Source organism: Apaloderma vittatum, unplaced genomic scaffold (genome assembly GCF_000703405.1).
Source record: "Apaloderma vittatum isolate BGI_N311 unplaced genomic scaffold, ASM70340v1 scaffold6260, whole genome shotgun sequence".
In the NCBI taxonomy this organism is placed as follows: domain Eukaryota; kingdom Metazoa; phylum Chordata; class Aves; order Trogoniformes; family Trogonidae; genus Apaloderma; species Apaloderma vittatum.
This window is the reverse complement of record NW_009693925.1, coordinates 149,999-168,221: the sequence shown is the minus strand read 5'-3', so window position 1 is coordinate 168,221 and position 18,223 is coordinate 149,999. Positions and strand designations below refer to the sequence as shown.

Here is an 18,223-nt window from a genome sequence, read left to right as displayed (position 1 = left end):
GAAAGAAGCTTACTGGATGGGATTGGACACAACTGGGGGAATAAGTGTTCAGAAGTGTTGCTACATTCACTTTTGTCTGCAGAGGAAATAAGATGCATTGCGGTAGCCCCTACTTTGAGGCACAGACCTTTCAGTAGAATGGAGCCCACACACTGGAAAGCAATCATAGGGATTTTTCTCTATTATCTGAGGATAAGTTATTGCTAACATTATCCGAGGTCATTGATCTGGGTCTACTTCACTGGCACGCATGGTTAGACAGTGGTATTTTCACGTGTGTATTTTTAAGAATAAATTCGTGTTCAACTGAAGCCTTTTTGTCTGCCAAATGTTAAATTGATTTGTCTTTAGCAGTTCATTACAAAGTTAGTCTATATCCTGAAATTCACCTGTTTAAGGATGGAAGATTGCATTTGAGTCTTCCTGAGGAAATAAACAAATCTGTTTATACTGAACATGGACCAATGATTACAGCTGGTCGGATTATTGCCTATGAAAAATTTATCTCCAGAATGTCTTTCATCATTTCTTTCCTCCTAAGGAGAAACTCAAAGAAAGGGCTTTGAATTTTTATCAATGATTCATTACTCCTAACCGTTCAGTGAACAGTTTATGCAAAGACACTTTGCAAATTGCTCACTTTAACTATTACTTGGGGTTATATCTGGATATTGCCTTCCCATGGGAAGCACAGGTGTGAACATTTGGATTATTGATATTTAATCATGGGATAATAATGTACATCAAATGTTAAATACTCAGGCAGATACAGAAATCATTTGCAATACACTTGCTCATACTGAATTGCACCTTAATGGAGTTCTTGTTGACATTAATAAGTTACAAGTTAAGATGAATGAGTATAAATTGCAAGCTAACTGGCTGATAGTTGAACATATTATTCTTTGAGGCCGGTTAACCATCAGGCCTCATGTTCCTGAAGACTTTAATATATCTCAAGGAAATAACCCTCTGTGTGATGGAATTTTAAAGAGAAAAGTTATTTTGTTTCTCGCACTCCACCCTGTCAGTGCAGTGAAACCACATGAGCCTGTTTTGTGAATTTGGAGGGGAACCTTCAACTGGTTCAGTGCAGTGCAGGTTTGGGGTTTTTTTGTGACCAGTGACTCTTCTAGAGGGGAAAAAAAGTTTTTTTATTATTACTGGACTTTGGAGAGGGGTTGCTGCAGGGCGTGAGTTATCCCTGAGATGTAACTTATTCAGTATTACGTGATTTAAATGCTTATGGGCAAAGTTCTTGTATAAATATTTTTTAAAAATATGTTGAAAACTATTAGTTGTAAAGGTGATATTAATAGGAGAAATGTAACTTTATTTTAAAATTGCATGCAACTGAAAGTAGTTGAAATATATAGGTGTCAGAAGTATAATTTTTACTGAAAGGCAGAGCCCTGAGGAGCCAATAATCTGCAAAATCAGAATGTGTCATTTGGACCAATTTGAGTAACAGAGTTGAGGATGGCTAATCATAGAATCATAGAATAGTTTCATCTGGAAGAGACCTTGAGGATCATCGAGTCCAGCCTTTGTCCCAGCCCTATCAACCTACTAAACTATGTCCCCCAGTGCAACATCCACCCATCTCTTAAACACCTGCAGGGACTCAACCCCCTCCCTGGGCAGCCTGTTCCAATGGCTGACAACCCTTTCAGTAAATAAATTCTTCCTAATATCTAACCTGAACCTCCCCTGGCACAATTTAAATCCATTTCCCCTCATCCTATCACTCTCCACTAGGGAGAACAGACCAACCCCTGCCTCGCTACAACCTCCCTTCAGGCAGTTGTAGAGAGCAATGAGGTCTCCCCTCAATCTCCTCTTCTCCAGGCTAAACAGCCCCAGATCCCTCAGCCTTTCCTCATATGACTTAGGTTCTAAGCCCTTTACCAGCTTGATAGAATCTTCCAGTGCATAAGGGCAAGATTTTTCTAGATATAGGTAGTGATTCAAGTTACCAGTTAGAAGTTCACCAGATTGCATGTAGGGGAGAAGTGCATAGGGGCATTTGAGAAGTAAAACTGGATTGATTTATTCATTCAGTTTCCTCGTCCTCAAGTGGCAATTGTTCAGGCGCTGGATAAGCATTCTCCTTTCTGTATGTGAGAAACAATTGTCGCTCATGAATGTGTAATGTACCAGTAAACAGAGGTAAAGCAGAGTTGCCCAAGTGGTGCAAGTAGGTATCTGTAATTTACTGCCCTCCTAGCATTTAAATTCTTGGCTTGCTGTAGCATGCTCCTGTGCAGGCAGTTACGCGAAAGTTAGATTATTATGAAAGAATAGTTTATAATGATAGCATACGTGCCCGTTACGACAGGCTATCTTCTAATTTTATTTACCTGCTTCAGTGGCATAAACTATGTGAAACAAAGATATTTAGTAGGTGATCTGGGTATCAGATCCTGTTCCAAGGGGTTTACTAGTAGAGGATCAAAAACCCCACAGATAAATGCTTGATCTTGTGTGATGCTGCTTTAAAATTCGGCTGTTGTTGTTAATGTGACCAGGTGTGACTAATACAGACAACTGGCAAATTGCTAAAAATGAAGAGCATAGTATGTGGGAGAGAAAGCTGGACTGAGAGCAGTGTGTCCTCTGGAGAGCCAGAAAAACCCTGGAAATGTACCTGGGAATGTTATCTCAGGAGTAGTCTATAGATGTGCTAAAGACCAGAACAGGGCCCTGAAGGTTTCGTAGGCTGGTAATGATGTATGTTAAGCTAAAGAAAAGCAAAACAAACACAGCTCCTTTTGCAAATGTTGGGTTTTGATGTTGGAAAGCAGTGAGACCAATTAAGATCCGTTCCCCTGCTAATATCAGAGATGGCAATTACTAACCTAAGCATATGAATGTGACTGGAAACAGTGTATTTCTACAGCCTTAATCTTGACACTATTGCTATTGCAATTCCAGCAAACACCAATCTAGAATAAACAAGTAAATTTATTAAATGTAAGAGTTAAATTTGCCAGGACAGTTGTTTCCTGTGGAGGTAATATGAAATATCTCTAAGAGGTGAAGAATAAGATCTGAATGAACTACTTTTAAATGCATACCAGGAACCTCTCTGTATTGTTGTACTGTTTAATTAGATGAAAATAAATGAATTGAAAAGATGAAAGGAACTCGTGTAACATCTCACTTCAAAGGGCAGCTCCACTCTTGAGGAGTGTTTAAAAAAAAAGAAAAAAGAAAAGCAGCTTATTCAAGAAATATGCTTTCTCTGTGGATTTGGCTTCACTTTTACCTGCTTTAGAAACTCAGGAATGACTTCTGCTCATTTGACCTAAATGGAATTGTTACCCTGGAGTAAAGGAGAGTGGAAGCTGGCTGACAGTGATGTTCCCCTCTGCACTCCTTCATTGCACTTTACATTGACTCAGGAATGCTCTCAAATGAGCAGGATTATTTTTGACCTTGTGACTGGACTTTTTCAAAGCTCTGGGCTGTGTTCTAGACAGAAATTGCACATGTGCGGTGACTGTTTCTGGATTTACTTTGCCTAGGCAAAGAAATTGAAAAAAAATACCAGCTGAATCACTCCTCTGCCTACAAACAGGTCAGCCTTCCCAGAATCCAGAAGCAGGTGCTCCTACCCAAAATAGCTAAAAGCCATGCCTCATAGACTTTCCATATACAGAGTAGCTTATGTTATAGAAGATATTGCACCCCCTTGGCATTGGCTGATTGGTTGTGAGGGCCCTTTTGGGCTCCTGATGTAAGTCAGTGCTGTCCAGCTCCAGGGTAATACTTTTGCCTTCCACCAAATTTTACTTGTAAGTCCTGTCTTTAAATGTGAGTTGTTTGTTTAGCCTTTAAAGCCTTTATTTCCAACTACATCTGTCTGGGACATGACTCTTGTCATCGTATTTCCATGTAAAGGTGGCCTGACTAAAGAGAGGACAAATTCAAACTGCCCAAGATGCCACAGTTTCCTTCCTTGTTTCAGCTGCCCTGAAGTGTGGGACAGTGGCTTTAGAAAATAGCTTTATATGCAGAAGCCTAGCAGAGAAGTGTCGCAACAACCAATTGAACAAGGATTCAGAGAAAGACTAGGCTATTACCATCCTTAGGAAGATCCTAAAGGTGGGACCTCTATCTGTAAGCAATAGTTTTCTCTCATGACTCAAGGGAAAAAAAATGCTGCTTCTAGAAGCAGAGGTCTTGTGTGACTTGGGAAAGAAGAGCAGCTCATCAGTTTCATGACTCCTTGTCATGGCTTCCTGATTTAGGAAGGCTGCTCTGATTTTTATTATGCTACAAGCTGTTTAACCAGTTTGTCAGCGGGCTGATGTGAAATGCTATCAGCTTTTCACGAACACAATCAGCTAAGCAATTGAGCTCATCCCATATGTGATTAAGTGGAATCAATTATAATAAGAACTAGATAAGAGAGGTAAGCTTGTTGTTTCTTGGGTTGGTGTACTGCAGTATTAGCCTTTGTAAGTATCCTTTATACATCATCAGCTGCAAAACCTTCATTACTCAGGAAATAGCTTCTAGACCAGCATTCAAATGAACTTCATCCTAAACTTATTATTCTAACACTAGAACTGCCATTGAGTGGGGAAACAATTTATTTGAAGCATCAATTGCATCAGAGAAGTAGCCGTTGAAGTTGATGTTTTGTGATGCAAGGAACATGTTTTCTCTCAGTCTTAAATACAGTTAAATATTCTGTGAGAGAGCTCTTTGTGCCCCAAGAGGGGAATAGCTACCCTTCGTAGCATCGTGTTTTGCCATAGTACTAAGTAAAATTGCTATAGTACTTAAGGCTTAGTTTGCTAAATATCAGAATTTATTGATGATTCTGTAGATTTTTACATGAAATTGCACATCAGGCATTCAGTAAATCTGAAGAATATACATGAGAGTCAAGTGCACTGGAAGTAGTGTAAGTATACATATTGTAGGAATAACAAAATGTTAGTGCTTTCTTTATCAGAAATGAAAAGCTAGTAATATAGAAATGTAGGGAGTCACATGAACGTATAAAACACAAGAGAAAAAATGTTACAAAATAGTCCCTATCTAAATTGTAAAAAGAGAGACTTGCCCATATCTTTGTACAGATATTTTTAGCATTATTTTCATTTGTTTCATGGCTTCTTGTTCTTGAAACGGAACTGCCATCAGGCAAATTTTTTGTGCTTCAGAAAGATTAAATAACACGGTCTGGCAAAACAACGTAGGATACATATACTGCCACGATTGTGCCATTCTGGAGCATAATATTTGACCAAAACCCAAGAGGTGTGTTTACTTTCTTTTTTTTTTTTTTTTCTGAATAGAAAGAGATTCCTAAAATCAGGACAATTTACGTAGAAATATTTAAGATCTTAGAACAGTAGCATGGTTCATACATCTCTTCTGTTTCTTAGCAATGGGTTTACTGCAGTTGTCTGCTTAGTTAATAATTGCATCCACTGAACAGAAATACAGTTTTTGCTTCCTCTTTTACTATAGGTAAGATTCAGAGTCCTTTGAAGATCTAAGCTGGCACCTTTGTTGCCCTTTCAATTGTTGCCCATTTACTATTCAGATGATGATAAGGTTCTTGAGGGTTGTGCAGTCTTCTTGATGGGCTCAGTGCCAGTGTCTCTGCTCTGCTCTTTCGTTCCCAGTGTTTTATTTGCTTTGTTAGCCATTGCCAGTAACTGAGCAGGGCAGGCTGATTCCCCCTCACAGATCCTTTCTGTAATCTCTTGTTAGCAGCAATGTGGGACCACTGTGGCACTTGTTGGACTACTGTGATATTTGTGGGACCACTGACATGGGAGTGTTCCAGGCCAGGCTGGATGGGGCTTTGAGCAACCTGGTCTAGTGGGAGGTGTCTCTGCCCATGGCAGAGGGTTGGATCTAGTTGATCTTTAAGATCCCTTCCAACCCAAACCAGTCTATGATTCTATGATTTCAGGCAGCTAGTGCAAATTTTTAATATTTTCTTGCATGTAATTCCACTGCTCACTTCCGTTAGCCACTGCTTTACCTCTTCCTCCTCCTCCTCCTCCTCCCTCAATTTTTCTGGGTTTTTGGATAGAGTATTTCTTCCCTCAGGTACTGGTCCACAGGTCTCTGTGAAAATATTCCTGGTGTTAGGTCTCTTCTAAATCACAGATGGCAATTTTAAATTTCATCACTGGCAACCAGCAAGGTTTCTTTCCTGAAGTTCAGAAGCATTAGACTTTGCCATTAGTTATTACTAGGCAAGATTCAGAAATTCCTAAGAAGGATTCTTTGGCCTATGTTGTATTGAAATATGTGAGCGTGATTGGTTTCTTTTGGGCCCTTCATCCTTGCAGCAGTCTACCACTTGGTTGGTAATTATTTGCTGCCTCTATCCATCTCCTTTCATCCCAGCTGAATGTACTTTTGCGTGAGTCTTTTGCAGTACTTTTGCATGAGTCTTTTGTATGGAACTTTACCAAATATTTTTGGAAGCTTTATATGTCCTTCACCTCACAGTGTCACTTGCAATGTTTAAATTATTTGCTAACTATAGAAAAATGAAATGGAAGACAAAGTAAGAAGAATCACTGTAGGAGTGAGAGCTAATATGCTATTCTGTTGAAGTTTCTTTTATTAAAGAAAAAGCATTTGAAGTCTGACATTTTTAACTTTTGAGCCTTTTCATGATACATACTTAGTTGTGGCACCAGAAGCTCTTTACATGCATTATGAAAAATTATACATTCAGGAAAAAAAAGAGTAATCCCCTACTTTCTTGTCTGTTATGTGTGCATATAAAGTATTTTTGCCCAAGGGTGCCTCTATTGTGCTCCATATTGTCCAGGTAAGGAAGATCTCTTCTTGCCTTCTAACTGTCTCAGATGTAATCACTCCCCGGTGAGGGAGGCAAACAAGGTCTCCAGTTGTCTCCTCACCTATTGCCAACATTGTCAGAAGGTAACTTAGGACCTTGTGGTATTAGCTCATAGGACATAACCATTACCTGAATCCGAAACTCACATGTAGCCCATGCAGGGTGAAATAAAATTTTCTGTGTGCAAGCAACAGTTCATATGAGCCTCTATAATGTTTAAGAATGTATTTTTTCTTCACAGAACAGTACAAGACTGGAAGATGAATCCCTAAGGGAAGAGTTCCATCTCTGCAAATGAGATTCACTGAATATAAAATAATAACTTTCAAAATAATTTAAAGTCTGCACCATAAATGAATGATTTGTTTATTGTGATATTTATTCCTTTCTTTAGGTTTGAAGATGGCACAGTGTCTTTTCTTGATATCATTGCTCTGAAACACGGATTTGATGTTCTGGAAAAACTCACAGGTTAGTTAACATTAATACTGAAGAGTGAAGTTCCAGATTTATACTCAAGGCACAAGTCTGATTATATTTCCTATGGCTGTAGCCTAATTTTCCTTTCTAGATTTAGTATCCATGTTTGTCAGTGTGAAGGTCAAGTCTTATTTATTGGATTATTTCAACCTGGTTTGGAAAAAAAGAAGTATCTAGACTGTTCTCTGCAAATACACAAGACTTGAGTGCATCAAGCACGTCTAGTCTGCCTCACGCTTACAAAGATGTAACAGGAAGGTAACACTAGAATGTAGGTGAGTGGTTCCCACTGTTTGAATATCTTCAAAGCCCTTACAGTGGAGATCGATAACACTAAAGTCCCAAATAAAACTTTAAGCTGATCCTTAAGCTCGAAGCTCTGTGTGAATCGCGACATTCATGTGCCTTGTTGACTCCAGGACAGCCTGCTGCTTGTCTGGTCCAAATGTGCCACCTCCCTGTGATTGTTGCCATGGGTTAGTCATTCTCCTGAAAGGTGGAAAGAGAGGACTTGTGGCCAGGGAAGCTTCGACTACTGGCCGGGCAGGAGGCTGGCACCATGGCACACTTCCACGCGTGGAGTATGGCAGATTAACAAAACATATTCCTGAAATATGCGCTTCATGCTCAGGTCTGTGCACAGTTGATGTGTAACGTCCGAACCTCCCTTCTCCAGTGCACTCTTTGATAGCCTATATAAAATTATAAAGTGCATCATGATGTAAAATAGGCCTGAGTCCAGAAGGACATTGACTGCATTTCTCAGACTGGTATCATTTCAACTAGTGTCTGTGGAGGTTTATTGTCAGGATTTATCTGAAGGATTCTAGTCTCTTCCTAACAGAGCAAGATTTTTGTCAGGAGTATTCTGTTAGATGCTTGAGCAAGACTCTCACGTGGAAATCAATAGCAGAGTTTTTATCCACTCCAGCAGGAGTCTGACTGAGCCCCAACAAGTGAGGATGTTTTGCTTTATGATGCTCTGTGTGGAGACCGGGGATCAGAAACCATACTTTAGTATACGTTCTTATAATACTGTAAGAACTGTAAGAACTGCTTCTGAAAAATGTGCAATCTTAAACACGTTCCCCTGTAAAAAGGGCTAACTGCTTTGGTTTAACATGTAGGAGCATTGCCTGCTGTAGCAGAATTGATGAAAGCATCTCCTTCATTACATTTCTTATCCATGTAAACCACCTATTGGTACCTATTTCAGCTAAACAACTGGAAAATTCTTAATACTAGACTGAGGGGGGAATACTTAGCTCTGAACTTGAACAAAGTGGATATCAGGAGATGAAAGGGTAGAATAGAGGCATGAATCAATAGTATGTTGATACCTTTCAGGTACCAAAAGTGTGAACGTGGCTTCAAATTTTCAACTGATAATCCTTTCATAAAAAATGAAAATTAAAAATTCAGGAATATTTTTGTTTTAAATTTTGTGTTTTAAATTTCTGTTTTAATTTTTCCACAGTGCTAAAATGTAGAAAGATGAGAAAAATATAGGCTAATGGAGTAAATAAAAAGAAACCTATGCTGAGGAGAAATTTGAAAAAATAAAAAATGGATTTGACAAATACTTGAATTTTAAAACTGCTGTATTACTGGCATAGCCTAGGTACTTTGGTGGTCTCTAGTCAAATTCTGGAGTACCACACTGAAAAGCGGAAATGCTAGCATTGCTTCTTTACATCTACAAGAGATCAGAGTAATTTACAGGAAACTATAGTGGAAGAAGAAATTTAATTCTGTGAAGGATTTTAATCACCACACAATCCAAGATCTTTCTGCAGTCAGACTAGTCCTACACCATTATCCGTAACCCAAGATGAATTAAGCTTGTGTTCCTGATGAGTAGGAGCTTTCAACATCTCCCTTAATTTCAATGTGGTATGTTTTTTTTAATTAGTATTTAATCATACTGAAGAGAAATCAAACAAGCACCATGCGAAGCTTGTAGTAGAATGTGGTGGTTGGGCTTTTCCGTTGTAAAACTGTGTACCCACTTCTAGAAGCTTGTGCGAAGGGTGACTGCGATGCTTCGGCTCCCTCATCTCTGTTGGCCCTTCAGTGTTGTCTGTGAGAGCTGTAGCAGCACAGACTACAAAGCGATCCATGCTGTCCAGAGCAGTTTGTTTACCTTTCCAAACATTTAGCTTTTCAATTTGTATGGGCATTGTAAATATCAGTGCCTGGCAGGACTGATGCAACAAGAGATTCAGTGCTTTGCAGCTGCGATTTTCCTCTCACCATCCTGTACTCCCCCACACATCGCTGAGAACATTAGAGTTTTGCAGGCTATTTAATTTCTATCACTGTTCCTTCTGAACAGAGATTACTAGCATTTATATACACAACAAAACCATTGCATGCTGTAGAAACACTTCATAATCCAGAAGGAGTGATTTCTTTTAAGCCACTGTATGCTGGTTTTTTTCCACTTCAACTGTTAAGAAACGAAGTATTGTTGTTATTAATTGTGCCCTTCTGTGTAATTCTGGGACGTACTGTAGCTGTATTGTGCTCGTGTAATTACTGAAGATGAGGAAGGAGATCACTAATGGAAGTTAAATCAGTTTCCGCAATAGGCAGCATTGTTAAAAGTAGAAATCTGAGTCTGATACCATCTCACTAAACCCTTAAGCTGTCTCAACTTCCATTTAACAAAGATGTCTTTTTGCCAGAGTTACATCATGATGTGTATTTAAGCCATATGCAGAGGTCTTGCATCTGAATGATTTTTAAACCTAACCTTAGCTGGTATGTATTTATATTAGTAAGTTAATACTAATTATAACATCCATTCAGGAAACATTCTCTTCACAAGAAAGTATAATGTGTGTTGGAGGAAATTTTAAAATGCAGAGTAAAACTCCTAAGGATGATGAATTAGAAGTAATTTTTAAATTCACTGGATGTTTGGTTGGTTGTTGTAGGGTTAAAGTTGTGTTGGCTTTCATAAAGGCATAACAGCTGAAGGAAAACACAGTTCATGATGCTAAGTGTTAAGGCTAACTTTGATTTTAACTCGGTCTTCGGGACTTTAGAATTGTGTTTTGCCCCTTATTGTTTTTACCTTCCTCTGGTACATCAAAGACTGATTTCAGCCAGTGATGGAACATTGGGCAGCCTGCATTTAGTGGTACCACACCAATTCTTACGTGTGTTGTGTTTAAACACTCAGGATTATGCAAGTCATATGGTTTAGAGCCAGAAAAGAATTTTCTCCTCAGATTGGCAGGGATTAGTAGGATTTCTCTTCCTTTGTGGAGTATGTGACTTCATCCTGCCATTGTTTGGGCGTATCACCTAAGCTTGGACCATGACTGTGATGCTTGTGAATTTTACTACTTTCATCTTTTGCACTGCTTTGATTCATAATGTTAATGGATTTGGGCTGCTTCTTTTAAAAAAATCGTAGGATTAAAGATGGTATTAATGTATGTGTTCTGGCTTGTGATATATAGGTAGGTTGGAAGCGGATACTCTATTTTGGCCAATGTTCATGAAATTCTTCATTTGGGGGAAAATTCTTCCCTTGGGTTAAGAAAGATGAATCATTGATGAAATTTTTACTTTCTCTATGCCAGCCATTTACCACAAGATGAATTCTGATGTAAAAGAAACCTGGGCAGTTTGTACTCACATCCTCACTTCACTGCTTGTAATTAACACTTTTTCAAACTGTACTTGAGAGAGAGTTATGGGTTGGGGTTTTTCTCTTTGAAAAAAAATTTGATGAGTTGACAGTAGGGAGAAGATGTACCAATCACACTCTAAATAGGAAAGTATGGATTCACTAAAGAAAAGGAATTTTAAGTTCTGACATCAGAAAGAAAAGTTTGACTTCTAAAGGTGAAGGAACTGCATAACAGCTTAAAATCCAAAGTTATTCTGATTTCCCCATAATGACACTGCTGGAATGTTACAAGACAAAAATCTCTCCCTTCATGGACTCGTGAGGTGACTGTTTTAAAACAGAAACAAGTTACTAACTTACTACTAACGGCTCTTGCTGCTAGGACGTTATGTCAGTCCAGGTTTTCCTGGCTTTCCTTTGTGACTTGTCTAATGCAAACTACACGTTATTTGTACCCTTGAAAGCAGAGCAGAACAGCCAGAGCATGATTTGAGAAGCTTTGAAAAAACGACTTGCCTGAAGAAATCCTGCCAAGGCTGCCCTTGCAAAGTTTAATCTATATAAGGCTTCTTTCTGGAAATAAAAACTACTTTTATGTTTTGTGGGTTTTTAGTATGCATTTGCTAATATTGATATGGATTGCATTCACAAACTGCCTAATCTGTGAAGAGGCCTAGGATAGGACCCAAAATGTCAGTCATTCCTCAGACCGTAGAGATAACAGAGGAAGAAGTAGTACTGTACGTAAATATCTTTGGTGTTTTTGCATAATACAACTAGAGAGACATATATACTCTTAGGAACAAAAAGAAGGGGAAAATGTCTTCATTATAAGCTAAGCTGATGAAGAAAAAGTGCAGCACAGCTGACAAAATACACTCTTGGCAAGAGATAATTGTTCTGTGTTCAGACAAAAAAGCTAGCAAGACTTCTGTAGTGAAGGCATTTGATAGCATCCAGTGTTATTACAGGAGAGAGATTTGCAGCAGTCTTTTTGTGCTTGGGAGACTTCTGGAAAGAGGCAGCTCGGGCAGCTAATGACTGGGGGATCCCTGCAGGTGCTTTTATATTGTCTGTGGCTTGCCGAGGCAAGAAATGGCAGAGAGCATCAGTGTCCAACACTGACAGGCTTTGTACTCATCCAGTGATAACTGAGCTCTTGAGGTCTGCAGCTGCTCAGAACTTCTGCTTTGGCAGGGCAGTGTATGTTGCAGTCCTAAATATCAAAGACCACAAGGAGAAACTTGAGGCAGTTTTGTTTGGAGGGGGCTTACATGTTTTCATGTGAAAGGATGCTGGGGTCACTGATCTCATTTTTCTCACCAAGGAAGCCTTAACCCCACCCTGTTGGCAGCAGGAGAGTCTTGTGTGCCAGTTACTGTGGCCTGTGCCTGCCTTTCCTTATCTGTCCATATTTATGTGTCTAGTTTAATTCCTAGATTAAGAAGAGATTAGTCACAGGTACTGGGTATCCTACTAACTACACTTCTGTACAGTACATCAGGAATTACTTCTGAAGTTATTGGAACCTGCAATAATTAAGATCATAGTTCACGCTTTGCTTTTTGGTATGATTTACACACCTTCATCTAACTGTTGATTATATCATTAGCAGAAAAAAAAATGAGGAAGAAGTAGAAAGAACAGCATTTGCATGGGGCATATGACAGCTGCTGAACACATTATTCTTGGTTATATTGTGTTGCAGGTCACCATGTTGACTTTACTAAAGACAGCAGAAATGCTGAAGAGACAGTGAATCTAAAAGAGCTGTTGTTCTGGATCTTGAGGAGCAGCAAACTGCACCCCTACGCTGATTGTTCCCAAATATAGGCTTTAAGACTGTAGTATGGTTACTAGTTGCACATTCTTGTTTGTTTAATCTTTTTCTTTTTTTTTTTGCAACCCTGATTAGTAACATAAGGATGGTGGACATCCCCATTGAGCTGAGGTATAAATCAGTGTTGTTAATGAGCTGATAAGAGTAGAGTTTGTCCATGTGTTAATTGTGTTATTTCTTCAAGATAGTGGGTGGTGATCTAACAAGAATGATAAAATCCTGGGCCTGCTCTCTCTCTGCCACTGAAATCAGGAGAGGTATACTGTAGTATAGCCAGGAAAGCAAAATGGGAGAGCATTTGATAAACTGCAGTGATTAATCTATTTATCTACTCTATTTATTTAGTTCAAAATAAGCTATTGTGTTCCTAACCAAAGAGATTGCCTTTTTTTATAGTAGTACAGCAAATGACCAAGTAATCAGTATGTGTTTTTTATTACATTGTATGTGAATCTTATTTATCCCTGACTTAAACTGAGGAGCCTCATTTCTATTCAGATCATCCATTGAACAAGGTTTTACTACTGTAAACACCAACTGTACAGTCTAAATTTCTTGCACTTCTGTGGACCTTACTGTACATGGGATAGTATAAGAAAGGTGGTTTTTCAGTCTCATATCAGATGGTTGTTGTGAAACTAATCACTGACCTACTGAGGAATCAGGACCTCTGCAGAGTAATTACTTGCACTTGTTCACTTTCAGGTATGTGGCAAAAGACTGCGTTTCACTGAGGACCTCATCTGTGTGGACACTCTTATGAATGGTTCAGCTGAAGTCAATGAGGCCATGAAAAGAAGGCTGTAGTAATGGCCTGGGAGCTAGATGAAGACTTGGGAGACTTGAGTTCCTTTCCTTGGCCACAAAATTTACGTGACTTTTATGAAATACTAATTAGATACTAATTTTCAGAGGAGCAGGGAGTTAGGTAACTAAATGTGTTTGCAGATCTGCATTCAGTCTCTGGGTGGGATTTATCTTCTGTTGCTGTCAGCACCTCCCTCCGAGGTGTCCGTTTAGATTCCCTTTGCAATCAGTGGGACAGACAGGGCTTCACTAGCTTCATCCCTCTGAAGTTTTTTGCAAATTTAGGACAAGAGGAGTTACAGTCAGCAGTACCAGTTCTTCCTGTTGTCTGTTAGAGGAACTTAGAATCATAGAATCATAGAATGGCCTAGGCTAGAAGGGACCTTAGAGATCGTTTAATCCAACCTCCCTCTCAACTAGATCAGGCAACACATGGGGACCGAACGGTGATGATCTTAGTGTGATACAGGATGTTTATTTACGTAACTTTCCTTCTAAAGATCCCTTTGGAACTAGAAAGCTGAACTCTCCAATTAGTTGAGATTAAAGTGACGTTTTGAGTTTTTTACCTCCACTTAGATCTGTGGCTTGTGTTGGGCAGGGCAAGTTCTACTTCACTCATGGTGAAATAAACCAGTAAAACAGAACAGGGAATGTGCTGGACCAAGAACCCCAAGGAGCTTGAACGTTCAGCGTGAGGTTTTCTGTTTGTGACACCCTCATCTGTCCATTACTCTGTGACTCATTTCTGATTTACAACATAGATTTCATAATTGAAATCTAAGCTCATTCAGGTAGATGTTGCTTTCTCTGGGAGGGAAAGTCTCACGGTCTGACAGCCTTCTTGCAAAGGCAAAAAAATTTCTGTCTCCAGAGTGAGAATGTCCCTGTTATGGTAAAACAGTCAAAAAGATGTCCTATTTAAAGAGTTTGAATATACAACCAGCTTCAAAAGTCTGTGATCATTTTCATTTTCAAATGACTGGTTAAAGCGGGTTGGGAGGAAAGGAAGCTCGGTTGATTTTTTTGCATCAAAAGAAGCTGTTGTTGAGACTATACTTAATTTATTAGGAAAGATACGCTCAACTGAGCACATGTTTGCTAATGGCTGTAGATGAAATTAAAACAATTAAAGAATCAGTATCGCAAAATGAGCAAGTAGGTGGGACAGTCTGTCTGGACATACAGCCAAACACATACAATATATTTGGAAGACAAGTTTGAGTAATGGATGGGGCCTACCTTTTCTACTGGAGAAACAGAATCGGTTCCCAGTTCTGCCTGAGGTAGCATTGAGAAATCTGTCATTTTCAATAAATAAAGTGGGATAAATTGTTATAGCTTGCATCAGGAGAAGAGCAGGTGTAAGACATGAGTCTTCAGTAAAGGCCACAGGAGTATTAATAGCAGTGAAAAGTAATGAAACTCTGATCCCTTGGTTCCTACACTGATCCAGCATTGCCTACTCACGGCCAGGGTATATCTAGGAGAAGACGTACTTTCTACCGTAATACCTTTCTCCTTAAATCATTTTCTGTGTCAGATATAGTTAGGATCTGAATGAATTGTCATTTTCACTACAAAGTTGTCATTATCATTGCAAAGAGATAAAATCCTGTGGGACTATGTTATTCAAAGGAGAACAGAAGTGAGGGGGTTTAGGCTTGGGTCTAAAAGACCTTCCAAGGACTTTTTGATTCATTAGGTTAGGGTCCTTGTTATTCATGGAATATTCCTTTAAAATGGGGAAGAAGAAAAATATCGTGCTCAGTTGTATTCCTAAAACCTGTGTAAGAAATACTCAAGAATTCTCTCTGTATAGCTCCAGCTAAAAAGCAGAACTGAAAGGAAAATGGATGATTAAATTGCACACAAATTAATTCCATTACATTTTAAACAGTGTAATCTATTGCTAATTAATTTTTTGCCACATCTTGATAAACTAACAGGGAGGTGAAATGTTACCTTGTGGATACTAATTTCCTTGACTGATACATGAATGATTTTCTTACTAACATGCACCTGAAAAACGAACTTTGACAGGGAAGTGAAGTAAATTTAGTTGTACAAAGAACTAGAGCACTCTGTGACTAGAAAAGGAATCAACATTTTGGCATTTGTGGAAGAAGGTCTGGCTGGCGTTAGGGGTGTGCACTTCAGCCATCCCTTGGCAGATCTCAGGGTGCCATTCTACTGTGTGCTGGCCACCATGGCAAGGATTACCTTATTGCACTTATTACATTTATAATTTCCTAGCTAACTGGATCCAGCTGTTTCAGTCCTTCATGCGACACAAGAGATTTTATGCTAAATCCAAAAGGGCTAAATTGAAGCGAAAGGAAATTTGCATATTGTGTAAAACTCTACTTGTTCAGCAGATCCAGATTATATGGTGCTAATCACAAACTCTAGATAGAGTAAATCCTCTTGAAGTCACCCTGGGGTTAAGTCAAATGCTTTACACTCTGTGACACATACCCATGAAATATGTAATCAAGTCTGTTTGACGTCCTCTCCTAATTAAGTGTGTATTTTAAGCAGATGCTTTTCCAGCTGCTCTTTGCCTTTTGAGATCTTTTTTTTCATTATTAATCAGAAAATCATGCTGTATGTTAAAGGCAAGTGCCAATTATGAGAAACTAATATTAGTTTCTTTGCTTAGAAGCTGTACTTTTGCAAATAAGGCCATTGCCAAATAACACATAGATGTAAAGAAAATGTAAGAACCCCTGAATGTTATCCATCAGGGGCATAATTATTCTACCATGTACTGCACTATTTCAACCCAAAAGTCAAATTTATTCTTCCACATACTGATTTTCTAGTTTTATGTGAAATATTAAGTAAAAAAAAGTTATCTGTTGGACGTAAGAATGGTCTGCTTGTTTTCACAAAAGCTAGAATTTAAATGATAAAAATATTTTTCCCCCAAGGCTCTACATTCATAACTTCCGTCAAGGATATTAATACAGCAGCGTAGCCTTTCGTGAATTCTTACTTAGTGAGATAATATCAGGAGACAAAATTAATATTTAATTAACTTGGAAGTCACGGAGTTTTAAGTAAACCCCATTTTTATTGTGACTATGTAAAAATCATCTTCAGAAATTGCTAGTGATCTCGTTGGTTTTACCCCTATACAGCTGAAGGATGCAAAGTGCCACCTGCATTTTGCTGAAGTTTCAAACCAATGATGTTCTCTTCAGTGTGTTTAGCAGAGACATCTACTGGCAAAATGTTAACTAGCATTCTCTTCCACAGGTCTTACAACACCGTTTCTTACACCTCTGAAGGGAAACTTATTAATATAGAAATGAGTACTTTGAAGCTTTTCGATTTACTGAAGCATTAAATCTATTATTTGGGAAGAAGCATTAAATAGTATATAAGCAGATACAAAATTATTGAAGGCAAAATATTTTTTTTCCCGATTGTCTTGGCAAGGTTACTTCCTGTTGAACTACTACACTACTTTTAGTGGAGATGTGCATATCAGAGAAGAGAATAAATGAGTTTATGATGCACTACAGATGAGCAGGACTAATTGCAAATCACGTAATAATCGTAGTCTACTGATTTTGATTCAGTCAATATAGAAGGGAAAGAAAGAAATTACAGGATATAATCAGAAGAGCTATTCTGCCTACAGTGACTGGTTTCTTGTCTGATGTTTGCTCCACTCTCACAGTTTATTTTTTTGATAAACGTCTACCTGAGCTGTCACCTTTGCTGAGTTTTTAATGGCTCTGAATAGAGCCATTCTTTGTATGGCTCTTTGTGTGTTGGCTGCTCTGACTGCGATGTAAACACTTGGAGCTGGTCAGTGGTGGAATGAGCAAATGCCTGGTGCTCACGCAGGTGGAGATACCAGCGCATCCCCCCTTGGGCTCAGGCCCTGGAGGAGACCTTGGGAGTCCCCCTGGCAGCCCTGACTCTTCGTCTGTGGTCCAGCCTCACTGGCCTCCCAGGAAGCATCCACCTACCTTGGGGTGGGCCTAGCCATGCAGAGGTGGAAAAATGTAACTGAAAAAACACAGGTGGTTACATCCCCCCCAAAAGGTCATTAAATATTTTAAAATCTACTATACTAACTTTAATACAAAGTTTTGAAATTGATTGGTTTAACTTGATTGTTTATCGTCTTCTAGCATGAGTGTGTTCTCTCAAGTTAATGCTAAAATAGCCATTTATTACTGTTTTGACCAAGAATTACTACTTTTGGTATTATATCCACACTGTTAATTGGAAGTCCAGGACAACAAAATTTGTGTCTAGTTTCTTCTTTGAAGTATGAAGTTCCAAATCAGCTTGAACTTTGGCTACCTTCCTACTGAATGCTTTGTAAGATTTTAAAGCAGTCATAAAAATCGATTTATTTTCTAGGTATTAGGCTAATGTCAATGATATTCTCACAAGTATTGACATAAAATGGTTCTGAGCTGTAAAAAAATCTGCCATAAGATAGTACTTGACAAAAAGATACACATTTAGCTTTATAAATAGAGGGTACAGAGATGTAATAAAAACATCCTGAGTTATTCAACCCATGGAGAAAAACTGATACTCTTTAAAAAAAAGGGACTTAATGAGCAGATTTCTATTTTCAGTG

The 18,223-nt window shown here is 38.7% G+C and overlaps 1 protein-coding gene across 1 annotated transcript in view; it reads left to right on the top strand.

Annotated features, from left to right (window-relative positions):
• Positions 1-18,223, top strand: part of MOCOS (molybdenum cofactor sulfurase) — a gene marked incomplete at its 5' end in the record, with an annotated part of 124,345 nt that overhangs the window by 24,467 nt on the left and 81,655 nt on the right. Inside the window, one exon of the mRNA XM_009865498.1 lies at positions 7,239-7,315. Within this exon, the coding sequence (XP_009863800.1) occupies positions 7,239-7,315 (77 nt within the window). The remainder of the gene's footprint in view (positions 1-7,238; positions 7,316-18,223) is intronic.